The following is a 27,475-nucleotide window of genomic DNA, read 5'->3' on the forward strand; positions in this document are numbered from 1 at the left end:
AGCGGCAAACTATTCCAACAGTACGTCGTAGATGCGTATGTTAAAACGCGCATCTCAACTATCTCAGATTACATCAACAAGATCTGTGCATGGATCAGTACAAAGGACTATCAGACGCACTGCAAGCAAACACTGAAAATAACAATGTATGTGTAGGCAAAATGATCATATTACCATCCACATTTCCAGGAAGTCCAAGATACATGCAACAAAACTATCACGATGTCATGGCCATACCACGTAAATTCGGAAAGCCTAATTTATTTATCAGTTTCACATGTAATCCTGCTTGGCCGGAAATTCTACATGCACTGTCAGATACCCAAAGACCAGAGCATAGACCTGATACCACTCTTCAGCCATGGTCAGTTGTACGTGGCTTTTTCTAGGGTTAGATCTTTCGACTCGTTATCCGTCTTCTCCACCAAAACACCTATGCACAACTGCGTCTTTCAAAAAGTATTTATTTCTTCTTGATTTCTGAATTCCTTTCTCACCGTTTTCCATTCCTATTCTTACACCGCTGTATGCTACGGCAGGTGTTGGCTAGTATAGATAGATAGATAGATAGATAGATAGATAGATAGATAGATAGATAGATAGATAGATAGATAGATAGATAGATAGATAGATAGATAGATAGATAGATAGATAGATAGATAGATAGATAGATAGATAGATAGATAGATAGATAGATAGATAGATCACAGATCTAATCTGAATAAACTAGTTCCATAGCCAATCACATATGAAATATTATGCCTCCTAATGTGTGGAACTCACACTCCTGAAATTTTTTTGGAAGGTCTCTCATATATAATACCTTCAAATCTTGCTCGAAAACTTTTTGCATTGCTGTTCTTGATTTTATTTCTGACTCATCTGTACTTGCCATACCAACTCGACTGTAGTTTTTATTGATTATTCTTAATCTCCTCCACGTATTTTATGTTTTATGCTCTACTTGGCCACCTGTTATTAATTATTCCTGTCCTTCTTAAGTAGTATTCTGCTCAGTGACAGCATCTTTACGCATGCAACATGGTAGATTGAGAGGGAAAGCCTGTTGTCCCAAAAAAGTTATCTTTTAGCTCTATTAGCTGAGCAGATTTTTGTGTTGTCGACTATGTCCACTACTTTCTCAGAGATGATGATTAGCTGAGAAGATGGGAGGCATCCTGAGCTTGTGTAAATAAATATAAGTGAAGTCCAAAAGAGGAATGTGAAAGAACAAGATTCTACTGATTGTAAATGCTGCATGATTGTGGTCATAGGATGAGCTCGCATGAGTTTTAGGAGCAGCAGTCTTGGTGGAGTTTTCATGTATAGCCTTGTCACAGAAGTGTTGATAAAGGACTACCAACAACCAAACATCCAGCCAACTGCAGCTCTGTGGTCAAAAACTGATCACTGATGAAAGTAGTCAATGGAGGTCATAACGACTTGAACAGTGTAACAGACTAGTCTTAGAGTCAGTCAGTTAACAACGAGTACACAATTGTCAAAAGAAGAATATGAGAATAAACAGCTTGCCATACCTTGTCATTAACAGAGCATGGAATACAACAATCCAACTGATTGCTATTCTGATTAGCAAAAGATAAGTAAATATAGTTGCAGTGGAATAAAGAACAAAAATACAAGAGGAATAGAAATAAATTGTTCTATGTACAGTATAATAATTCTTGTGCCTGCTGATTTAACACTAATGGAAAGACTAGCTTAAGTATCTGAGACCATGCATCCATTCATCTAGGTGTCAACAATGAAAGATGGTGGTAGATGAATAATGGTGTGGCACACATTTTTGCCCTTTTTATATATGTTGAGAGCATTGTTTCAAATGACATAAAATATCTGAAAATTATTGGTGATCAGGTGCTTCCCTTTATAGAAACAGTTTACCCATCTACAAATTGGCTTTATTAACCAAGAAGTACTCCAAATGCAAAGCTAGAAAACTTCTGAAAGGTTCCTGGCCTTCAATCCAATGAAGCATCTGTCAAATTGGATGGTCTGAGCTGTTCATCATAGAAATGTACCACATGTTTTCCTATAAGAACTGTGTCTCACATTGCTGTTAATATTGACCAGCACCTCTGCACTATACTTACGACACCTTGATAAGTCCATGGCCTAAGAAATTCAATAGAGAAAAAAAGGAATCAACTCACTAATATGCAGAAGTATGTAAATTGGCCATTCGGTGTAATATATTATGTTCAGGTAGTTTAAAATGAAAGTAAAATGAATTGATTGGCAAATTATGAGCCCAGATGTAACAGGTTAGAAGAGACATTATCAAATTTTCTACAGTACGTGACACTCCTAATGAATATTCCTGACTGCAAAATTGAATTTGATTGCATTAGATTATCATAAATTTACTTTTGATAAGCCACAGCCGTACAGCATAGTGCTAACTAAACATTAGAAGTAAATACAGAATAAAGGTCAGGCACCTCAATGTCACTCCAGCCAGTAAGGAAAATATGGTAACTCAAAAAGTGCCTTTTTCCCTTTTCCGTCAGTTGTACTTCCAATGAATGAAGCAGATCGGCAAACCACTCAAAAGCAGATGTATCTCGGCAAATCCAGAAGAAGTAAATCTAGCAACCAAAATAGAAATTAAGGAGAGTAGGAGAGGTATGTCTTTTTTGTTTAACAAATCTAATTCACAATTTTTATTTTATTTTAGCTAATTTTGTAAGATAACAGACATAATCCATCCATTCATCCATGCATGGATCCATTTTCAAACCCACCTATCCAGATGAGGATCATAACAAGCCAGTGTCTATCTCAGCAGCATCAGTTGCAAGGCCGCTGTACCCAATCATACATTTTTTGCATTCTGGCAAAAGAAAACTATAAAACAACATTGGTGTATTTACTGCATATGGAAGCAATATTTTTCACTGTTTTCAGTGTTTCTTCTAAACAATAAGGTGTTGTTGTTTTTACTTATTTTATGCATTTGATTAAATAGAATTTACAAAGAAGTTAAAATTAAACATTGTTAGAATTAAACATTTTGTCTCACTGTACTGATCAAACAAGACAATTAAATCATGCAAATGTACTCATGTTGCAATTATGAAATGGAATGTAGTAATTGGTAGGTCCATTTAAAAGATTAGTCTTTAATATACAGTGTATAGTGTATTTTACTAAAGAAAAAAATTATCATTAATTTTGTTCATCTATACCCTGCACTAGACTTTTGTACTCCATGATTTAAGAAGGGTTGGAAATGGGTGGATGGTTGTTCTCTGTGATCTTTATTTCAAAGCACTAAAACAGGAAAGTATTTTTTAATGTGACATTGTTTTATGCTAGAAGTAAAATCTAAAAAATGTGCTGCTTGCCCATCCCTTCATTGTTTGATTATACAGTACCATTAATGCAGTAATGGCTTAAGTCTTTTGGTGTATGTACACCCCAGCTTTGTACAGCTTTGAGTGATTTTAGCATATTCTTCTGAGCAGATTTGCTTCAGGTTGTTCAGGTTAGTCAAATGATGCTTGGCATCACAATTTTCAAATACTGCACCAAATTCTCGAATGGATTGAGATCAGAGCTTACACTGGGCTATTGTAAGACATCTACCATGCCCTTGAGCCACCCCAAGATTACTTTGGTCTTACATTTGGGCTAATCGTCCTGATGTGAGACAAAGTTTTACCCCTGCTTCAGTTCTTTAGTAGATTGATTCATTTTTTCAGTATTTGCTTGTATTTTCTACTGTACTTTCTTCCTTCTGTTTTAACCAGACACACAGCTTCTGCTGATGAAAGTCAGCTCCACGACATAAAGCTACTGCCACCATACTTCACTGTAGGTATGGTGTTTCTTTGAAGTGTCAGCAGTGTTACATTTGTGTGATACTTATTTCATTGAATTTTACCAAAGAAGCTATATCTTGGTCTCATTTCACCACAAAACACACTTGCTTTTACAAGATTCTTTTTGAATAAGTTCTTCTTTGCTGCTCTCCTCACATACAAGCCAGTGTCTTTCAGAGCTCTTGATATGTTAAAGGTTTGTCTTTACTCCAATCTCAACCACTAACTCCATACTTTATTCAAAGTGATTGTTGGCTTGTCAGTGGAAGTTTTCCTAGGTGGAGCCTGAGTGACTTGATGTATCTCACTCCTTCTGATAATTGAACCATCAGCACCAACTGGATTGTCAAAACAATTGGATGCTGTTTTGTACTTTTTTGTTGTTAATTAATGCATTTGTATTGTTTCATTTCTGACTTTTTTGAAACATTCTTTAGTCTTCATTTTCTTATTTCTGCTTAAGATTCACACACTGATTAATGATCCCATAATGGTATTTTTCATACGGAACATTTGTCGGTTACTGTAATGATTCTCTGGTGAACTCTGCCTTTAAACACTCCAGTTAAAAAGAATTTTCCCCTCTAATTTTCTTAATTATTGCATATTGCATTTTTGTCAGATCTTCCCAAAGATTGTAGTTGTATACCAAAGTTTTCTCCTTTCCTTCTTTGGTGTTTAGGATAATCTGACACCTTACGTCATAAAATATCATATTGGTTTTATGAATAGTTTGGTTGACAGTCATCTTGATTTATAGCCATCAGTGCCCAAGTTAAATCTAACTCTGCCTCTCACCATTATAGTGAATTTGTCAGCAAACTGTCATGAGGGGGTCAATGGCACTGGGAGTTTTTAGTAGAAAAACAGCGCAGGAGGATTGGTAATAGTTTTAATTGTTTAATCCTTATAGTGGCAGCACATCCCACTGTAATGTGCAGAGCATGCATGTAGCATCTTTGTGTTACAGTTGCCAGTGGAAAGCAGTGTGGCAATTGGAGGGCAACCTCTGAAAGTAGCATGGAAAATAAAAGGGAGCCAGGTAATTGCATTGGAGAGATGAAAAATGAAATTCAATGAAACAAAATGAAATGGGACAGAACAGAATAGAATGGAACAGAATAAAATGAAATGGAATGCAATTGCAGGGAATAGGAAAAGTAGACAGTGAAAGATGTGTTGGGCAGCACTGGACTGCTAAGGAATGAAAAAGGAGCAGAATGGAGAACTAGAGGAGCTCGAGAAAGTGGTGATGCTCTCGTTGGCTGAACAGCTGAAGAGAAAGAGCTGGTGAGAGGGTGTGAAAGGCCACGGGAGGTCCAAAGTTGGGGTCCCAGTGCATCAGCATCCAAGGGAAGGCATGGAGCCTTTGGAGTTACTGTGACCAAATGAGGGGGTGACACCAGGTCCGCGGGTACTGATGGAAGTGGCGGATTGAAGGAGATGTGAGGGTCTGCATCAGGGGGATGCATTTTAGTCCTGTTAATGACAGGAGAAGGAGAATGGAAAGAAGACTGTGTATATGTTTGTTTTTAGTTTTATTTTTTACTTTTCCAAGTTGGATTTTTAACATATTTATTGACAACTAGACATTAAGCCCGTTACAATAACAGGCGCTAGAACATTAGTCCATAAACATTAGTAGGAACAGTCTATATTAAATGGCAAGGTACCTTTTACCTCATTTCATTTTTTCCGTAAAATGCCTGTAATTTTCTCTGACAGTAATACTGGCTTTGCTGTCCATAATATGCGTTTAATTTTCTGTCACAAAAGTGGGCAATCAGCAGATTCTCTCCAGCAACTGATGTAATGTGCGCGAAAATAAATCCACTTTTACTTTACACTTTACCGGGCCAGGCTTCTTAATTGCAAATCTGACATCCTCAGAGTGAACACTTGCACAACAATGGGGAAGCTGGTCTCCGCGTCTCAGTACCCGATTGGATTTTTCGTGTTTTCTGTTTTAGGTCTTACCTCATTTACCAAAATCCGATTGGATCTGCCGCGCGATATTTTATAGGTCCCGCCCTCTCTGTCTTGTGTGACGCGTCAGGCAGCCTTTGAAGCATCTGCTTTGAAGCATCGCACTGTGCCCCTTCGCATGCGCACTTCACCAGAAGACACACACACACGGACACTGGACGCACACAGGGGTTTTATTAAAGAGGATGTATTAACTGATTTTCCTCTTTCGTTAAATAAGTTGTTTGCAGATTATTTATTTCCAAATGTAATGGAAGGAGAACTGCACTACACTTTGTTTTGAGTACTTTTATGGAATTAAAGTACTCTTACACTTTGCACCTACTCTTGTCTATTTGTTTGCTTATTTGCCATGGCTCATCTTGGTTATGTTATCAATGTTTTCTGGTTCAAGGAATATTCTGGCAGCTGGAGCCAACCTGGATTGCCACACACACATGCTATTGAGGCACATTATTTCGTGGTAAACACAAATTCCTCAAATCTCTACAAAACAGCTACAAATGATTAACAGTACAAAAATGGGGTTGCAAAGCACAAACAGTCACAGAAAGTAACTGACAGTGGCCATCTTGAATAAATCTCCAAATCTCTCCAAGAGCATCATATATGATTCTCAACCCCCGTTTAAGCAATCAAGAGTCTATCCCAGTACAATTGAGCATGGGGTGCTAATGTATCTATGTGCTCTGTGACCACTCATGCAGGATGAATTTAGACATTTCAGTTAGCCTAACACATACAGTATGTCTTTACAACAGGGAAAGAAACATAAAGTATTTACGGGAATTATTTAAGAAGTAGATGTGCTAGCATTCCTTGTAGCTGTGAGAAAGTATTGCTAATCACTGCAGACATGTGCCACCCATAATATATTATCAAGCTTACATAATCCAATTTTTATATTGCAGGAGGCCAGCATGGAATGTGGAAAGAAAACCAGAGTACCCAGAGAAAAACCCACACAGACACAAAAGGAACATGCAAGCTTTCTGTAGAGTTGCCCAAGTACAGATTTTGAATGAAGGACAAAGGATCTGAGAGGCAACAATACTAAAGTTGGTATTCATGAATTCATCATTAGTTAGACTTTGTAAGGCTAGGCATAAAAATGAGATCCATGGTAGAGTAGTAAGGCATAAACCATTAGTCTCTACATAAATACTCATCTTGAGTCTTCCAAAATTCAGCTGGAGTACAGGGACAGTGTTTTATGGAGTGATTAGTCACAAGTGACTTCTCTATAAAACAAATGAAAATCTTAATTTTACAGGAAGAATCTAATGACAGTGGTCAAGCATGGTGGTGGCAATAATAGCCCTGAACTGATAACTGGCTTGCTGCAGCTGAACCTGGACAACATGTCATCATTGAAAGAATCCTATATTCCACTTTATATAAAAGAAATTGTTCAGGGCAATGTCAGTCAAGTTGTCTTTAAAATGTAGTAATGCAAGGCTTCACACACTTAAAAGCAAGATTAAATGAATGAATAAAATTCAATTTACACTGCTCAAAGTCATTAAAGTCTATAGAAGGCTATGGTAGGACCTGAATGTTAATCTTAGAAATCTACAATGCCACCACGATGAAGCTAAAGTAAATGAAAACTCCAGACCACTTTAAGACATTGATCAATATTACAGGAACTGTCTGGTGATTAACCAGTTACTGAAGTTATAGGCACTACTAAATTTTTAATGGAACCGCAGGGCATTGTATGACATACTTTAAGTAAATGTGATACAGTAAGTATTAGCGGTGTTGTGTTATTTGATCAATCAGTGCCTCTTTCATGTAATGTTAGGTTTGTTTCTGACACTGCTCCCAAAAAATATACAGTAATGTGTATACTGGTCAAAGAGAAATACGTTTTTGTAGGACTGTGTGTGTTTTGTTTAAGTGTCAACTCTGCGATTCCAAGATATTGTACATATTATTTATTATTCACTTACTGAACTAAATTCATCATCAAAAAGACAAAAATACAGTATAGTGTTCCTGTACTCCAAGTTAATTTTGGAAGATTTAAGGTTAGTACTAATGTATTTACTAGGGACTAACTCTACCATAGATCTTGTGGCTAAGAATATGGACTTGAATTTATAATTTTGCAGTTTCAAATTGCACTTTTAGATGATTGGGTGACTTCATGGGAAATTAATTGTCCTACCTGCTTTTCACTTGAAGAATCATTTATCTTGGCTTAGGGCACAGTTAGCATAGAACGTTGCAAACAAGACTTTGTCAAAAATAAGAACTGACATCATTTTTTTCAAGAGAAAATTTAAAATTAAGCACATACAAATCTATTGGAGTGGAAAGGCACAATCATACTTACTTTCTGAAGTTTCATTTTTTTGCTTGGATCACAACACTTATACCAAATTGATTTTAAGACAGAAGCAAAAGGGGTTACACCAATCCCAGCTGCAATGCAAATGCTGATCCTGTAATCAAACACATCCGTGCTAGCAGATCCATAAGGCCCATCAAGAGCAATTCTGTGAAGCAAATGTTAGAAATCATTTTACTCATTACAGCAACGAAAATGAGTTATCCCCTTTAAGGTTACTATTTTCCATCCATCCATCCATTTTCCAACCCGCTGAATCCGAACACAGGGTCATGGGGGTCTGCTAGAGCCAATCCCAGCCAATACAGGGCACAAGGCAGGAACCAATCCCAGGCAGGGTGCCAACCCACCGCAGGACACACACAAACACACCCACACACCAAGCACACACTAGGGCCAATTTAGAATCGCCAATCCACCTAACTTGCATGTCTTTGGACTGTGGGAGGAAACCGGAGCGCCCGGAGGAAACCCACGCAGACACGGGGAGAACATGCAAACTCCACGTAGGGAGGACCCAGGAAGCGAACCCAGGTCTCCCAACTGCGAGGCAGCAGCACTACCCACTGCGCCACTGTGCTGCCAGTTACTATTTTCATGCTTTTTTATTTATGTTTGCATAAAATTAGAAAAGTACCTACTGCTATCATGTCTTTCTGGCTGTTTTTTTTGCAATGTAGTGAACTAATTTCATTGAAATTTGATACACTTATTCTTCAAGGACATTTATCATTGAGATATCTTGAATAGAGTATGGTCTATATGTTTTTTAAATTTAAAAAACTCTCTTTTAAAAAGCATTGGAAAATTTTCCAAATCGGTTATTGTTCATAATTGATCTCAAATATTCCCTTGAGAGAGGTTATGTCAGCTTGTACATTTTGTATATATTTTTATTTTGTATATCGGATAGTCACTCTTCATGACAAAACAGATGCCAAATGCACACCATCACCTGTTTGAAGTTGTACCAGGTAAATTAAATGATCATCATAATCATAAATGTAAAAAATTAAGGGAGGAAAGCAAAGTCATTTAAGTTATTCAAAAATTAATGGAAATGGAAAAAAAAGATCCCTAATTGTGGCTCTGTCAGCTGTCACATTAAGTAGATACAGTATGTACTCAGCATTTGTGTTATACAAATATTTTTCTGCTCATTGACTTTTATTTATAATACATTTTGGCTTAGACTATGTGAAATACTCTTTTTGTTAGCTCTCCTGTTACGTTCCTTGATCTACAATTTTGTGTCAAGTCCTTGCCTTTGTTCATTAAATTTTTTCACTTCTGGTTATAATTTTGACTTATTACAACAATCCATAATTTTTTGGCAAAGCACACTAATGATGTGCTATCTATCACGGTGTGATACATTTTCTACACAACTGTGAAATTTACAGCAGGAGTGCTCTGAGATCTGCTAAAGGAAGCTGAAAATTATTGGTTTCTTCAAATAGTTTTATATCCATTATGGCTCACCACGGTACTGTAGAATATAGACTTAATAAATGTAATCTGCAGATGGAGTGTCCAGATCATAATAATTGGAAGATAGTTTAATGAAACATTATACAAAAATTAAAGCAAAACTATGAGCATTGGGAGTGAGAACAATAGTAATAATGAAAGCAAAATTAAAGCCATGGCTCTTTCAATATCTAACAGGCAAATAAGTAATCTCCCGGTGTTCTTGGAACATAAAGTCAAATGGGAAGGTGTGCTGGTCTGCTGGTTGAAGAAAAAATGAGCTGAGGGTGGAAATAAAGTGAACGAGGGAGAAGTAGAAAGTAAATATCTTGACCAAGTGTTAACATTGTCTCTCAAAAAGATAGCATAGACTACTCAGAATCAGAATTAGATGAACATGTGCTAGAAAGAGACTGCTTTTTTTCAAAATTTGTGCATGGAGACACATTACAAAAAACTTTTAAGAAAAATGGTTTACAGTATTTCAGTATTCATGTCAAGGTTAAAAAGAAGTTACTGATAGCCCACCACAAAAAGCTCAATATTTGTGTTTTAGTTCAACTTACTTTATAAAATCTGGAGTCATTTTGAAACATTTCCCTTGGGCCAGAAAAATCTCTTTAAGGGCATTTGTCCAGTCACCAACTACCCGCACATGTACACTAAAGTAATCATCCTCTGGTGCAGATGTGAGTGTAAATGGATGCCACTCAAAATGGGAAATCTGTGGGCACTGAAGGTAAACATACTGGCCAGGCTCCATCCTAAAGTCCTTTTTTTTCATCTGTACTTCAATGACATCTGATGGGTGGGTCACTACCTAAACAAAATATGGAAAAAATTCCTTATAACAGTGAGTATATAACTATATACATTACATGAAACAAGATAATTCTGTCTTCCTGCATAGATTTCTGTAAGCTTCCATATAAGAATAACAAAGAAACCAACTGTCAAACTACACTTGCACTTTAGTAGGCATTTTGTTTACTGCTGCTGTTTATTAACTAAAACACTTAGACTTTCAGTGTTAAAACATAAGTAATATGATAGATATCATTTGTTACTAACCCTCACATATTCTGTTTCTCTTCTCAGTACTCAAATGTGGCACTTGTTGCCAATGCCCTACTGCCTAGTTGTTTGCCTGCCTATGAATAAGTCATCTCTAGTAAAGGAGCACTGGAATCATCAGGTAGAAGAGTCTTTTTATCTGATTGGCCGGCCCTGCACTGACTCAGCTGTGGAATGGTCAGTAGGGTGAGGCAGCTTGTTGGAGGATGTCACCAGCACTCTGAACAAATCTGAATCCTCATATGTGATATAATCTATTCTTACATTTTGCCTTGTAGTTTGTATTACTGTTGTATTGTTGTATTTTATTTCAGAAGGGGCAAAATAGATTGGCCATCTAGATCTGTGAGGAGGATTACTTGTGTTCTGTTTTATGCATTGTATTTACTCTATTTTTTGGAATCCATTGCAAGTCCAACCTACCTGGAAAAGGGTCTCTCTCTGGTCTGTCTTGCCAAAGATTTCTTCCATTTTTTCCCTACAAGAGTTTTTTTTGGGATTTTCTTTACTTGTCTTCTTAGGGAGTCAAAGCTGGGGGGCTATCAAAAAACAGGGCCTGTTTGTGTGTGATTTTGGACTATACAAAAGATATTGTTGTTGTTGTTGTTATATCATAACTATAAATAGTACTTGCTTGCCTCTGCAGTGCAGGACAGTATCTTAAAATTATAAGATAGACACCTCATAATTATGACACAAGCCTGGCAGATTAAATTTGATGCAACATGTTATTATGAAAACACAACTTTCTCTCCAAATCTCTCTCCAATATAGCTGAATAGCGTGCAGCTGGTTTTCCAGAATGTCATACTCTTTTTGCTCCTATAACAAGATACCATGGCGTAAAATATATGGTTATAAGTCTTCTCCCAGTTGACATGACATGTTTACATCAAAAAGTCAGACTTCCACAAAACCTGAAATATCTATGTAGTAGTAAATGGCTGGTTCAGGTCAAGTCAGAATACACATTGTTCCTTTCAGTTCTGTGGCTCAACTATGAATCCAAGTGTTTGTGTTAATAACCCTGCATAGGCTTTCCCAGAATCCTGAGTGGTCTAATATGAAATGAATAAGTCTAAACAAAAAAGGTAGTGTGGCATATTGGCTAAGGGTTTGGACTTCAAAAACCCTGAGGTCGTGGGTTCAAATCCCAATACTGTGTGACCATAAGAAAGTCAATTCATCTGTCGGTGCTCCAATTTGAAAAAGAAAAGAAATGTAACAAGTTGTCTCAAAAGGTTGAGGTCGCATTGGATAGAGGATTCACCCAAATAAATAAATAGAAAATCCCTTGGGCTATTATTGTAAAAAATTTCTGTGGTTATGAATTCTTCAACTTGCCATGTTTCTCGATCTACAATTATGTCTCAAATCCTTGCCATTGTTTATTAAATTCCTGCCCCCCTGGCTATGGACTTTACTTTTTATTATGATGATTACAATCCATCTTACTTTAAATTGCTGACATCCTATGTATTCAGTACATCTTCATGTGTATTGGGTTTCATAAAAGTGTTTTTTCCATATCTAAGTAATATTTGCATTAATGCTTCCTGAGACTTCCTTAAAGAAGCCTTCGCAGAATTTCAGATACCCTCCCAAGTTCTCTGGAACCTCTTCCAGGTTGCAAAAGTCATTCCCAACTCTTTTATTCAATACCTCAGCTATGGTCCTACTGGTCTGCCATACCACCCAGTCAACATTGCACCTAAGTTCTCTTTCTTTAAAATGTTGGTTTCCTTCTCAAACCAATGTTTACCAAATATGGTAGAAACCATGACAGCTACAAACCTCTTTTTTCCACGGTTCCCTGCAGCTGCCTCCATTTTTGAGTTAATGAACACATCGATTCAAAATCAATGTCCTTAACCTCCACCAATATGTGGGGGAAGCTGTTTCTGGGTGTGATTTGAATTCTAAAAACATCATCAGCTGGTTGTTCTTATACCAAGGAAATTACCAGTCTCCCAATTCAGATTACCTTGGAATGTTAGAGGGATTGTATGTGCCTTTTGTTATTAGAATTATGTTGTCAGCAGTTAGAAAATTAGAACATGAATCCAATTATAATGAACACAGGCTATTTACCGTGAATCTGTAATCATCTAAGTCATGTGCTGCTAGATGTTTTTCTTAATAACTGATTCTATTACTTTACCCATTACACCTATTATTATTATCTTACCAGCCTGTACTTACTTGAAATTGGCCTGATCATCTTTTTTATATGCCTCTAATACTCAATACATACTAAACAATCCTTAACTAACCAACTCATATGTCTTCGTGTTGGTACAGGTCCCATCTGTTCTAAAATGCACCACCAATTTCCTATAAATCTATAACCCACTATAATAAACCATAAAATGTCCATCCTCTTCCGCTTATCCAAGGTCGGGTCGCGGGGGCAGCAGCTTGAGCAGAGATGCCCAGACTTCCCTCTCCCCGGCCACTTCTTCTAGCTCTTCCGGGGGAATCCCAAGGCGTTCCCAGGCCAGCCGAGAGACATAGTCCCTCCAGCGTGTCCTGGGTCTTCCCCTGGGCCTCCTCCCAGTTAGACGTGCCCGGAACACCTCACCAGGGAGGCGTCCAGGAGGCATCCTGAACAGATGCCCGAGCCACCTCATCTGACTCCTCTCGATGCGGAGGAGCAGCGGCTCTACTCTGAGCCCCTCCCGGATGACTGAGCTTCTCACCCTATCTTTAAGGGAATGCCCAGACACCCTGCGGAGGAAACTCATTTCAGCCGCTTGTATTCGCGATCTCGTTCTTTCGGTCACTACCCATAGCTCATGACCATAGGTGAGGGTAGGAACATAGATCGACTTTTTCACCACGACAGACCGATGCAGAGCCCACATTACTGCGGATGCCGCACCGATCTGCCTGTCGATCTCACGCTCCATTCTTCCCTCACTCGTGAACAAGACCCCGAGATACTTGAACTCCTCCACTTGGGGCAGGATCTTGCTACCAACCCTAAGAGGGCACTCCACCCTTTTCCGGCTGAGAACCATGGTCTCGGATTTGGAGGTGCTGATTCCCATCTCAGCCGCTTCACACTTGGCTGCAAACCAATCCAGAGAGAGCTGAAGATCACAGCCTGATGAAGCAAACAGGACAACATCATCTGCAAAAAGTAGTGACCCAATCCTGAGTCCACCAAACCGGACCCCCTAAACGCCCTGGCTGCGCCTAGAAATTCTGTCCATAAAAGTTATGAACAGAATCGGTGACAAAGGTCAACCCTGGCGGAGTCCAACTCTCACTGGAAACAGGTTCGACTTACTGCCGGCAATGCGGACCAAGCTCTGGCACCAATTGTACAGGGACCGAACAACCCTTATCAGGGGGTCCGGTACCCCATACTCTCGGAGTACCCCCCACAGGATTCCCTGAGGGACACGGTCGAATGCCTTTTCCAAGTCCACAAAACACATGTAGACTGGTTGGGCAAACTCCCATGCACCCTCCAAGACCCTGCTAAGGGTGTAGAGCTGATCCACTGTTCCGTGACCAGGATGAAAACCACACTGTTCCTCCTGAATCCGAGGCTCGACTATCCGACGGACCCTCCTCTCCAGGACCCTCGAATAGACTTTTCCAGGGAGGCTGAGGAGTGTGATCCCTCTGCAGTTGGAACACACCCTCCGGTCCCCTTTGTTAAAGAGGGGGACCACCACCCCGGTCTGCCAATCCAGAGGCACTGTCCCTGATGTCCATGCGATGTTGCAGAGGTGTGTCAACCAAGACAGTCCTACAACATCCAGAGCCTTGAGGAACTCCGGGCGTATCTCATCCACCCCCGGGGCCCTGCCACCAAGGAGTTTTTTGACCACCTCGATGACCTCAGTCCCAGAGATGGGGGAGCCCACCTCCAAGTCCCCAGGCTCTGCTTCCTCATTGGAAGGCATGTTAGTGGGATTGAGGAGGTCTTTGAAGTACTCCCCCCACCGAGCCACAACGTCCCGAGTCGAGGTCAGCAGCGCACCATCCCCACCATATACAGTGTTGACACTGCACTGCTTCCCCTTCCTGAGATGCTGGATGGTGGACCAGAATCTCCTCGAAGCCGTCCAAATGTCGTTCTCCATGGCCTCCCCAAACCCCTCCCACGCCTGGGTTTTTGCCTCAGCAACCACCAAAGCCACATTCCGCATGGCCTGCCGGTACCTATCAGCTGCCTCCAGAGTTCCACAGGACAAAAGGGTCCTGTAGGACTCCTTCTTCAGCTTGACGGCATCCCTCACCGCCGGTGTCCACCAACGGGTTTGGGGATTGCCACCACGACAAGCACCGACCACCTTACGGCCACAGCTCCGGTCAGCTGCCTCAACAATAAAGACACGGAACATGGCCCATTCAGACTCAATGTCCCCCACCTCCCTCGGGATGTGGTCGAAGTTCTGCGGGAGGTGGGAGTTGAAGCTACTTCTGACCACAAAGTCGATCATCGAACTGAGGCTTAGGGTGTCCTGGTGACAAGTGCACATATGAACACCCCTATGCTTGAACATGGTGTTTGTTACGGACAATCCGTGACGAGCACAGAAGTCCAATAACAAAACACCACTCGGGTTCAGATCTGGGGGGCCATTCCTCCCAATCACGCCCTTCCAGGTCTCACTGTCATTGCCCACATGAGCTTTGAAGTCTCCCAGCAGAACGAGGGAGTCCCCAGAAGGTATGCCCTCTAGCACCCCCTCCAGGGATTCCAAAAAGGGTGGGTATTCCGAACTGCTGTTCGGCGCATACGCGCAAACAACAGTTAGGACCCGTCCCCACACCCGAAGGCGGAGGGAGGCTACCCTCTTGTCCCCCGGGTAAACCCCAATGAACAGGCTTCAAGTCGGGGAACAATAAGTATACCCACACCCGCTCGGCGCCTCTCACCGGGGGCAACTCCAGAGTGGTAGAGAGTCCAGCCCCTCTCAAGGAGATTGGTTCCAGAGTCCAAGCTGTGCGTCAAGGTGAGTCCAACTATATCTAGCCATAACCTCTCGATCTCGTACACTAGCTCAGGCTCCTTCCCCTTCAGAGAGGTAACATTCCACGTCCCAAGAGCCAGCTTCTGTAGCCGAGGACCGGACTGCCAATGTCCCCGCCTTCAGCCACCTACCATAAAATGTGCTCAATCTTACGCTCGATGGCGAGTGCCTGGTGGCCGGGCCTGCACCCATGGGGCTCGGCCGGGCACAGCCCGAAGAGGCAACGTGGGTCCCCCTTCCCATGGGCTCACCACCTATGGGAGGGGCCAAGGAGGTCAGGTGCAGTGTGAGTTGTGAACCATAAAATATGCTCAACTTAAAATGATAGCTGGATAAATTCTTGCTCTGGCCACCAGCCTAGCCACTACTCTAGGGAGAGGTCCCACCACTGCACCAGGAAGACTTTGAGATGGTCCTCTGGAACATCTCATTCCTGACAACCAGCCCCGAATGATCAGAGTCACTGTCGAGCTCCACAAGGTCCTGAAAATATTTGGACATGTCCATCTCTGGGTTGATGCTCCTGGGCAGTGTGCACCACTTATCTTGTGCTTACATTCTGTTTCTAATTTTCTGGGCAGTATTCTCCTCCTGTACAATGTTAGGGGTGCAATCTCTCTAAATGACATCTGGGAAAATTACTCAATTTCTCTTGTACAACACAGGTAAGTTATTTCCTCCTGTAGTTTAGTGATTCTGAGCTTGAAATAGCACTTCCCACATACGTAGAACAATACCACATCATACTATAAAGGTGCTGGAGAGCTGCATCAGCCTGGGGATTGTATCAACAATGAGTTACCAACAGTATGAGGTGGCATTCCATAATTCAAATGAGCAGCTTCAGAACCTAGATGAATTCTAACTAATGCAGCAACAGCAAGCTCAATAAATTCCTTTAAAATTACAACCATTTATGTGTGTTCAATCTAATCATCAAATAATATTTGTTTCCTGTTATACTTTTTAATGGTTAACTTTTTATTCATTATCCAGAATTTTAAAATATATTTTGTAAAACATTGTTTATTATTTACTTTTAAACATTCCTTTAAAAAAGTAAACTATATTTAGTTGATCTTTAAGTCCCCACAGTTGTAGAACCTCTTATGAAATGTTTAAGCAGAGCTCTGTACAGCCAAGAATAAGCTTATTCATCAACATATCTCTGAAGACGTTTTAAATTACCTTTGTAATTACAACCGTTTTCATTGATCGATAGTAGCGAAGGATTCTTTCACAGATGTAGATGATCAGTGGAACAATAACCCACCTCCAAGTCTAAAACAGAATACAAAAGCCTCAGTGAATGGTTAAGTCCATTTACAGTTCAATACAGCCATATTTATCCTCGTGGTGAAATTTGTTGTAAGCATACATGCAAAATAATTAAAAATGAATAAAACATTAGGTTGTACCTATCTATATATGTCAACACTTTACATATTTCAAATCTTTTATAACTATTTCGAATTAATGAAATAAATAAGGCAAACCTTTCATATGCCAAATGATTATTTGCTCACTTTGAATAATTCCATACAAAACAAAATACGATCACAATCTTTAAAAAATTTGAAAGAAAAAGTAGTTTACAAAAATTATATGCAAATGAAAGGATATTGTCATTTGTAACATTTATATTATGTGTTAACACTTCTCTAGTGTTATTTGACCAGTCTCTCTTTTTAGTCTAATGTCTTACAGAAGCCTGAACATACGACTGGCACATTTATCCTGCAGCACACTGAGGTCACCATTCAAATCTTACCACAGGTTTATTCCCTGCAAACTCTGGTAAAGGACACATGGAGACATTTCCCCACTCATACAAATGATCTTTACAGTAAGACGCATTGTGTTTTGATAGGCTTGGTGATGTCTGTCCTCGAACAATTCCCCTGAAATACAATATGGGAATGTTAATTTTGTAAAGCAGTTTTTTTTTTTGCTAAACTAACAAATCAATTTTTCTTTCCTTTTAACTTTTCTATTAAATGGGAATCTATTTAATTTTAATGAGGGTGGATAATCCTTAAAGTAGTTAAAAATAAAGAACTGGTTTAATGGATGATATCTTTGGGATATAACACATTCATTTGATAGTCAAAAAAAATTTGTATAATAGCACAAATGACACAAATTTACACTAGAAGGGTCACGTGTTAACTTTGTTAATAAATCATACAGGGCAGCTCTAAACATATGTACAGCAGTATTAAAATAGGACCTCAATGCCGATTGGTACTTTCCTATTATTATACAGATGATTACTGATTGTAGATAGTAATTTGTAAAATGAATATGGTTTATTTAAAATAGCATACAAGGAAACCAGTAGAGACAGCACAAAGAATCAAAGAAAATCAAACAGTAAACAAGACCTGTTCTCACTACTAGCCTGCTTTTAAAGATATTTGACCTGTTTGTCAGGTGGATTATTTTCCTTATGTCCTTATATTCCAAGAACCACAAAAACAGTAACACACACTCTTACAACTCCTCTTTCTCTCTCTCTCTCTCTCTGTCACTCTTCCTCTTCCCGCCATCTCCTCTCCTTTTCCCTATCTGTAAGTCTCCTAACTGAAATCTCATGGGACCTCTGGAAAGAAGTGACCTTTAAACCTCCCCTCAATGGTGGAATTGGTTGTGAAGTTTGTCTGGAATCTGCATGTTCTCCCAATATCTGTGTGGGTTTTCGTATTGGTACTCTGGGTTCCTTCCATAGCAAGATAGGATGTGTCATAAATCAGTTTATATAATTTTGGATCCTCCTGGACAAGTGCTCTCTAATTTTTCAGTATATTTCTAACTGCTAAAAAGGAATGTTATAGTTTTAACTCTTGGCATCATCTTAGTGTTGTTATTTTTTACATGTGCCGTCATTTTGAATAATTATTTGATAGTTGCATCCATATCGTTTATGGTTATGATGCCCATTACAAGTCACATGACACAAGCATTGGTATGCATTATGTTTTCAGCCAGGGTACATTTAGGAGCAACAGCTTTGGTTTAAAACTCCTCAAAATCAACTGTGCATTTAGAAAATTTAATTAAGGAAACTACCCACATAGCGAACTCGCGGCGTACCATACGCAGCATAATCAGGCCGCTTTTTTAAAGATTTTTAAGCACAGAGAGAAAATGAACATTTGAAAAATCGGTAGGTGCTCGGGCGCGGAGGGCAGAACGGGAGGAGTGGGGAAGGACGCCCATTCAGCCCCCTCCGTCATGCTTGTCTGCTGATTTCTCGTTTAATATGCACTGCCTGGTCATGTGCCCACCCCCAACTCCTCACCTTAGTCGTTTGCACAGTCCACATGCACCTGTGAGTCACGTAGACTTTTCATTGTTCTTTGCGTTTTTGGCTGCTTTTCTATATACAGTATAATCCACCAAGTCACCCGACCACGGTAGAAGCAAGGGGGGGGGGGGGGTGTGTACAAAGGGCAGGGACGTAATCAGTGTGAGCGTATGACCCGCTAGCCAACCCGCGGTGTAGCATATGCCGCATAATTATGTATTGATGAGTGAACGCTTCCTGAACGACACAGTTGTCCAAATATAAGTGAAAATAAAATCGAGCCCGGTGCATTCTTTAACTGCCTTGTAGCGCAGTGGTAGTGTTGCTGCTTCGCAGTAAGGAGACTGTGCAAGATTTTGGGTTCGCTTCACGGTTCCTCCCTGTGTGGATAGCGCTTTGAATACTGAAAACACCGGTATATCAATGTAATGAAGTATTATTATTCTTATGTGTCCAGCACTCTCTCTGTCGCGCGCACGCGCTTGTGTGTGTGTGTGTGTGTGTGTGTGTGTGTGTGTGTGTGTGTGTGTCACTCGCTCGCTGCACGTGTTCCTGCAGGTATGTCAGTAAGTGAATGAAAAGATGGAACTCTGGAGAGAGCAACATACAACTGTCTGTGACTGAACACTGGTTTTGGCAGATACATGGATATCTTTTTGAAAGTTTGGCCCTGTGCCTTATTATTTGTCATCGCTGCCGCATAATCACGCCGCTTTTTTAATGTTTTTTAAGCAGAGGGAAAAAATGAACATTTGCAAAATCCATAACATTGCTTTCAGTAAGTACAATGCACACGCGTTTAATTTGTCGGCCACTTTTTACCAGCAGTCTTTTCTGGTTTGGGCTGCTTTTGCAGTGTTACCGCTTGTGCATATTAAGTCTTGAAATCCTTCGAGTAACTAATTAACTAACTAACACCCACCCACCCAGCTTGTGAGAAAAAAATGCGCCCGTTCTTTCATCATTTTGTTGCAGCCTATCAAAGACTTGCTGATCATGTTTTCTAGACTCAATATACATTGGCTTTTCACTCAGCGCGGGGGCGCGCATTCATCCTGGATTATTACATCCTGCTAGATTAATCTGCTACACGGCTGTGTTTGAAAAACCGACTTATCCCTGATGAGTTTCACTGGCATTAATGATTAGGAATCTGGTTGGAACAAAACCCTGTATCCACAGGGGTTCACCAGGACCGAGTTTGGGAAACACTGCTGAACACTGACGAAACCGACTCAGGTGAGGAGTTGGGGCGGGCAAAGTGGTTGCAGCTATTGATTATTCAGTGTTGTTTGCCTGGGTGTCTGATCTGCTCAACAGGATCATAAATAAAAGGAAAACAATGTGAAGGCAATGTCACAGGTGATCCTGTGGTATAGTGGGTCCACAGCTCCCCTTCAAAAGGCCATTTTTAAATAAATAATCATCGCACTCACAGCGTAGCGAGGGGCGTGGAAGTGTGGCTGAAACGGTTTCCGGGTGGAGTTGTGCTGCAGGCATTTCTCCCCTGTGCAGTGTGTGAGCGAGTGAGGAGAGAGAGAAAGCCGGTACGTTACAGTGAGCGAGAGCAGGCTCAAAGGCAATGTGTTCCTGTGGTATAGCGGGTCCATAGCTCCCCTTCAAAAGGCCATTTTTAATCAGGCGACTGACAGTAGTGGAGTCAGGCACAGAGAAGGTTAGCTGGTGAGAGAGTGTCTCGACTGTTGCAGGGCCTGCATCGGTGAAGCAGGTGAGACGCTAATGAAAAAGAGGCACAGGGCTTATTGGTTTTTAAAGACTGCTTCCTTCATTGTGTTTTAACCTCAGTTTTAAAGGATTGCGCGGCTCTCCGTCTTCCGCTGCCTGTGTGTGTGCCTCTGTCTCTCTCTGGCGCTGCCTGTGTGTGTGCGTGGCTCTCTCTCTCGGGCTGCCTGTGTGTGCCTCTGTCTCTCTCTCGCGCTGCCTGTGTGTGTGTGCGCATCTCTCTCTCTCGCTGCCTGTGCATGTGCGTCTGTCTCTCTCTCTGGCGCTGTCTGTCTGTGTGCGCAGCTCTCTCTCTCGGGCTGCCTGTGTGTGTGCGTCTGCCTCTCTTTGGCGCTGCCTGTGTGTGTGCGCGGCTCTCTCTCTCGCGCTGCCTGTGTGTGTGTGTGTGTGTGCCTCTGTCTCTCTCTGGCGCTGCCTCTGTGTGAACCAAGGTTCCACTGAGGTTGACTAATGAAAAGCCAACGTGGCTCAGAGCTGCATGTGGACTGTGGCACAGACAAACAGAAATGACAGCATGTTTTCCGAGGCGTCGCGTCCGAGTTGGTGGGTGTGGCTCTGTGAGTTTTCGTCGTATCCAATGGTCTTAGAGTTGCGCCATTGGCGTCTTACTTGTCGGCGGTTTAGTGAATCCACGCCCCTTCCGGCGTGCTTTCCATGGGTGGCTACTTGTCGGCGGCTTAGTGAATTATATATATAGATGTTTTGACCATTTCTGCTCTGTATTTTTAGCTTGGTTCTTTATTTCTTTCCTGGTATTGCAACCCCTGACTTCTCAATAGTCAATACTTTTCTGTTTAATTTCCAGCCAGAGTTCCTCCCCTTGCATGGGGTTCAAATTCTTGTTTATGTCTTTTTGTTCATTGTTCACTCTTTGATTTTTTTGCTTTATTACTTATTACTTATGTTTATGTTCTATTCCTTGTGTTTTGTGGCTGGTCCACAAAGAGGAAGGGCATACCTGCCTATCACTGCAAGGGACTGCCCTCAGCCCTATAATGGTGGGGCAACCCACAGTCCCTTTTGGTTAGTGGGTATTTCTTTGTGAATATTTCTGTGCTTTTATTATTTATTGAATTTTTTTACCTTTTTGCTTTGTCCTTGACCACTCTTTGGATTATGTATTGGTATTTTGTTTGCCTTGAATTGCCTTCACTGGCAACTCCTTTTTATGCTCCATGGAGCTTACGTTTTGTTCAGAGCATTTTTTGAAGAACAGATATTGTATTGTGTGATGGACGACCGGCTATGGACTCCGGGCACCACTCCCAGGCCGCTAGGAGGAGCCCTCCAGACAGCAGAATGGTGCCCCGACTTCCAGCAGGGCCTCATGGACTCTGTAGTTTATACACACAGCCCTGCTGGATACCTTGGGGGCCACCGGGAGTCACTGTAGGGGGGCTAGTGGGCTCTTGTGTGCCCTATAACCCGGGAGTGCATCACAGTCACGTGACCGGAGGAAGCGACGTGCTCCCGGGATGAAGAAGAGGACTGTTTGCCCTGACCCGGAAGGAAATGGACTTGTGGGTTGTGCCAGGAACCACTTCCAGGTCGGGAGCTATAAAAGGACTATGGGAAGCCCAGAACACTGAGCTGAGCTGGGAGGTAGGGTGGCAAAGTGTCTGGGCGAGGAGGATTGATTATTGTAGAAGAGTGTATTGTATATGAGTGTGGAGTGGAGGGTGCTTTGTGCACAGTATATTTATAAAATAAATAGTATTTATACTTTTACCTCGAGTTCAGAGTGGTACCTGAGGGTTCAAGAGGTGGACAAAAGCCTTAACTGCTACACTGGCGTAGTCGGCAGGATACTCTGGCCGTCCGGTGGCAGAGGATCTGCATTTAAAATAAATTTTGTGGTGGCAGAGAACCCCAGGAATGTCCCTCTAGTAACCACGGAGGTGAAAACTCCACACACGACGAAGAGCGCTGCAATCGGGAGCCGTGCGACACAGCCCGCCGCAATGGGGAAAAAATCTGGGAAAAAGAAGGTAAACACCGACTGGATGAAGACCGTGACCGATGCCGAGCTGACCTGGGCTTACCTGACTGGGTGTGAGGAGGACCGGGAGCCGATAAAGGCTGAACAAGCCCGAAGAGCACAACAGCAAGAATGCTGTCAGCAATCGGCTGCGCCGAAAGCCCTAATTGGACTAGGGACACCGCGGACAAATCTGGAGGTATTTGCCGGGGCAATGCCTGAAGGGCAGGGGCTGTACCCTTCTACGGTGGTGTAGTCGGCAGGAGGCCGCACCTGGCACAAGGTGCGGACCTGCATTTAACAAATATTCTGTGAGCAGCCTGGCGCAGCAGTGGCACCCCCACACGCGCCACGGGAGCGATGCATGCACAACCCAGCGGGAGCGATTCACCTCACGGCCCGCCACCGGTCCCTTAAATGGCCATGTTCTCCTGGTGCGGGGAGAAAAACAAGGACGTTGCCGGAGTGCAGCGGGCTCCAGCAGGCACACTGTCGCCGAAGATGTCCGGTTCGGCAGCGCAGTGAGGACGGCGAGACAGGAAGGCGAGTCCCAGGAGGTGAGTACCCTGCCCAATGGCGATAGGCCCCGTGGGGGCAAGTTTACCTTTTGTGCTGCAGGCAGGGACTACCTGGGACTGCGTCAGTGGCAACCGTATGCCGTGCCTCAGGCTTTCGACGGCGCCGAGGCAGCAGTAGGCAGTGCCATGAGAGAGGAGTCGCTGCAGCTCGATAAGCAGCAGCCGCTGCTGGAATCCAGGAAGGCACGTTGCCGCATCAGGAGACAAGGAAACAGAGCCAAAATGGCCGCGGACCGGAAGCCGCTCCCAGAGACTGGCTCGGGATTGGGCGGTGTGTCTGACATGTCCGCCAATGATTGGACAGAGGCGGGCACACAGAATGTCAATTCCGGGCTGAGAAAGGACCCGACGGGGCCGGTGGGAAGGCCCCTCAGAGAGCAGCCTGCGGATATGCCTGACAGAAAGGTAAGGCAACTGCCGACTGACTCTCTGTGCTTGCCAGCGGCTCTGTGTGAGCTGGAGGAATGCCTGCAGCCCGCAGAGTCGCTTTTACAGGTGATGCGCGTCCTCCGTAGAGGATTGAAGGAGCTGGAGGTGAAAGCGTCCGTGATGATGCTGCGACAGTGGGCGGATCGGCGCAGCACTGGAGGCTTCAGCCGGAGGGACGCGGCGAGGACGGTAAGTAGGACCGCCCCCGTACAAAGAAAGGGAGATCCTACTGATGGGGACCGTGATTTCAATGATCGGGACCATGTCGGTAGGTCTCCGACAGTGGATGCCACGGTGCAGGCTGCTCGCATGGTGAGGGGAGTAACAGCAAGAGAGCAGGGCGGACAGGGGCTGACAAGTGCCCTGGGTCCTAGTGCCCGACGCCCCGAGCCCGCGGCAGTCTCCCGTCACTCTGCATGGACGCAGACGGGAATGGGGCTGAGCGTTTGTCATGCCCAGAATCAAACCATCAGGGCATCCAAGAGGGAAAGGAGGGATTGAGGGCTGAGTGCTGATTCCTCCAACAGGAAAGGACGTGCTGCTGGGTGCGCACGTCCAGTGAAGGGCCACTCCCCTGAGCCAGTGGAAGGGAGAGTAAAGCAGGCGGTCCCGTCAGCCAGAGGGACATGCAACCCGCGGAAAAGGTTCCGAACAGGCAAATTCTGGGGTCCTTGTAAAAGGGGGGAGCGCTGCCAGTGCGTGGCACAGAGGGACGCCAGGGAAGGGTGTCCAGGCAGCGCCTCTGCCCCTGTGTTTCTGTGTGTTGCAGGATTGGGCCCGGGACGAGCAGTAGGACCTGCTTCGTGGGAAGCCGACCCTCATCAGATGGACCGTCTGGCCGGACGACATTTCGCTGGCGATGGGGCAGCCTCTCAACTAGCGGAGGCTGCGAAGGCACGAGCAGCACTAAACATCGGGGCGAGGAGATCTCAGAGGAGGTGCCGAAGAAGAGAGTTCCAGGGTGCCGGATTGGACCCTGGACGGAGAGTAGGACCCACTTCGGGTTTGAGCCGCCCTAACGGGGTGTGTCGCTCGGACCAACGGGTCTTCGCTGGCGATGGCGCACTGTGGTGCCCGGCGGGCATCCATGCCCGGCCGGGACGCCTAGGAGGAGTGGAGGAGGGCTTGTGCCTCCTCCAGGACACGAGGGGGCGTCCTCCCTGGTGGCTTTGGGGACCACGGGTACGGAGCTTGGAAGCTCAACCCTGTAGGGGCCCGTGGTCACTGCCAGGGGGTGCCCCAATGCCTTGGGAGTGTTGGCCCTCAGTACTTCCGCCACACCGGGAAATACTGGGGGGAAGAGACTTGAGGGCACCCGGTGGACTTCCGGCTTCACCTTAGGAGCTTCCGCCACACAGGGGTGTGGCTACGGAGGCCCTGACGATGCACCTGGAGCCCATCCGGGGCACATAAAAGGGGCCGCCTCCCTCCAGTCAAGGCTGGAGTCGGGTAGGCGGAGGACAAGGCCGGTGCAGAGGGGGCGAGGAGAGGCCCGAGTGTGTTGTGTTGGAAGAGAGAGAAGGCTGAAGGAGCCAAGACTTTGGGAGACTGCGGGAGGGTTTGGTGAGGTGCACATAGAGACTGTTGTATATAGTAGAAAGTGTAAAATAAACGTGTGGTGATGGACTGGAACGTGTCTGCCTGTCTGTGTCCGGGACGCACCCTTTCACAATTGTTAAAAATAACTTTTTGTTACTGTTGATTCTGTATTTGCCCTTGTTACTAGCCAGATTTCACATTTATTCCCCTAGTAGGCATTTTTGGGATATTTCAGGACATATTGCTGTCATGTGTCATAACTGTTCCCTTTAATTACTTATCTTCTTGTTCATTTTTTAAATAACTGGCTCAGTGTTTGCACAAATTAGTTGGGCAGAATCCTCTCAGGGTGACTGGCAAGTCTAAGTTGGCCCTGTTGAAGGATGTAACAATTAGCGATGCTGTTTTCTATATCAAACAAAGTCATTTTATACAAATGCACTCACTTTATTGTGCTTCTGTCAACATCAGTTGGATTCTAATAAGGGATTTAAGTTCCAATGCAAGATATTCTATTCTTCATTCATTCGCAGACTTTAAACCTTTTCCAGGATTTACTCTGTCTCATAGTTTTTGACAGCCAAGCACTCAAGTAAAGACACATTTCAAACTAAAATATGTATTCATTCTATTGGTAAGAATATTCATTTTATCTTTTTATTTGCAGTATATATAAAATTTCCCTTGGAGTACAATTAATTATTTTATGCTTTATTTACATTTGTCATTAATTTAGACCACTTTGCAGAGATCTGTTTTCAATTTGACATTAAAGAGTCTTTTTCTATTGATCAATGTTGTAAAAGCCAAATTAAATCCACTGTGATTCAATGTTGTGTATCAATAAAATGTGAAAACTTCCAAGGGGGTGAATATTTTTTACTATCACTGTGTAAGAAAAGAAAAACTGAATTAATACCAATAGAAAAAATACATGTATGCTCGTTTTAAAACGTGTCATTAATTGACTAGCTGACTTTTAAAAACTATGAAACAGAGAGTAAATCCTGAGGAAAGGTTGAAAGCCTGCTAATGGCAAACCAACAGAATGTTCTTCACTGCGCTGCAGAAAAGACTATTATTTTAAAGGGCTTTATTCACTAAGAGTGCAAACTATGTGCATTAAAACAAGATAAGTGCATCTTTTTACAGCAATTTTCTTTCCTTTAAATGCCACAAGAAAACTGAAAAAAATCTGAATTGTGCTGCTGGAGAAAAGAAAAATGGAATGGAACACTTAATGGAATTAATTATATACATGTTAGTTTTTATTTGGAACATACTCCATTTTGTATGGGATTCAGATGTATTCATGGCAAGTCACAATAACTTGGTCAAATCATTTGAACTAAATACTTGATAGACAAAAAAGCACTTCTGTCTGCCAAAGTAAAAGGTAAAAGATAATGAAGGAGGCAGAAAACAAGACAAGTGGAGCACACCATGGATGATGGCCACACGCAAATCCAAATAAATTCAGAAAATTTTCATTGAAGAAATGCCTGGAGAGCTATTGTTTATCAAATGGAAAATAAGAAAGAACCAACTAAAGGGACAGTACAACAGAAAACATTGGCATACATGAATTTCACAGCAAAAACGATACTAGAAAGGTTTCTTGGTTTGAAAGAATGTCAAACAAAGATAATAATAGGAACATGACATGATAAAAAGAATGTCTGAAGAGACAATTTGGAGTACAATGAATTACGCAATTTGATGTCAACCTGAAAGCAGATTAGTCCTTGTCTTCAATAATAACAAGATGTAGTTGAGGCCATTGTGAGAGTGCATTTTTACTATTAAATATGATTTTTGCTATTTATTATATATTGATTATATTAAATAACTTCTATCCTTACTGTTAAGAGTTTGCCTTTAGCACTCTTAGGGAGCATTTGAATTAAAGCTTCTTGATCTGTGATCCAGTCCTGCTGCTGCTACTCTGGAAAGACAAGTTTGATAAACAAACCAGCACAATCTAGTGTAGCAGAATCCTTACTGTAAGGACTTGTTATTAGTAACTAGCAAGGACACGAGAAATGAATCTAATCACTGTAATTGATAAGTGTATTTAAGAAGTGTTAATAAAGGCATTCTTCCAATCCTGGACTTGCTTTCACGATTTAGATGACATCTACTTTGATACCATTTAAATGGTCAGTCAGCTTATAAATAA

General features: G+C 42.5%; 1 protein-coding gene across 1 annotated transcript in view; it reads right to left on the minus strand.

Annotated features, from left to right (window-relative positions):
• Positions 1–27,475, minus strand: part of LOC114649378 (NADPH oxidase 3-like) — a 70,460-nt gene that overhangs the window by 16,030 nt on the left and 26,955 nt on the right. Inside the window, exons 7-11 of the mRNA XM_051924721.1 lie at positions 17,494–17,623; positions 16,911–17,003; positions 10,224–10,477; positions 8,173–8,335; positions 2,463–2,609 (exon numbers count right to left, since the gene is read on the minus strand). Coding sequence (XP_051780681.1) covers positions 2,463–2,609; positions 8,173–8,335; positions 10,224–10,477; positions 16,911–17,003; positions 17,494–17,623 — 787 coding nt within the window. The remainder of the gene's footprint in view (positions 1–2,462; positions 2,610–8,172; positions 8,336–10,223; positions 10,478–16,910; positions 17,004–17,493; positions 17,624–27,475) is intronic.

Source organism: Erpetoichthys calabaricus, chromosome 3, assembly GCF_900747795.2.
Source record: "Erpetoichthys calabaricus chromosome 3, fErpCal1.3, whole genome shotgun sequence".
NCBI lineage: Eukaryota > Metazoa > Chordata > Cladistia > Polypteriformes > Polypteridae > Erpetoichthys > Erpetoichthys calabaricus.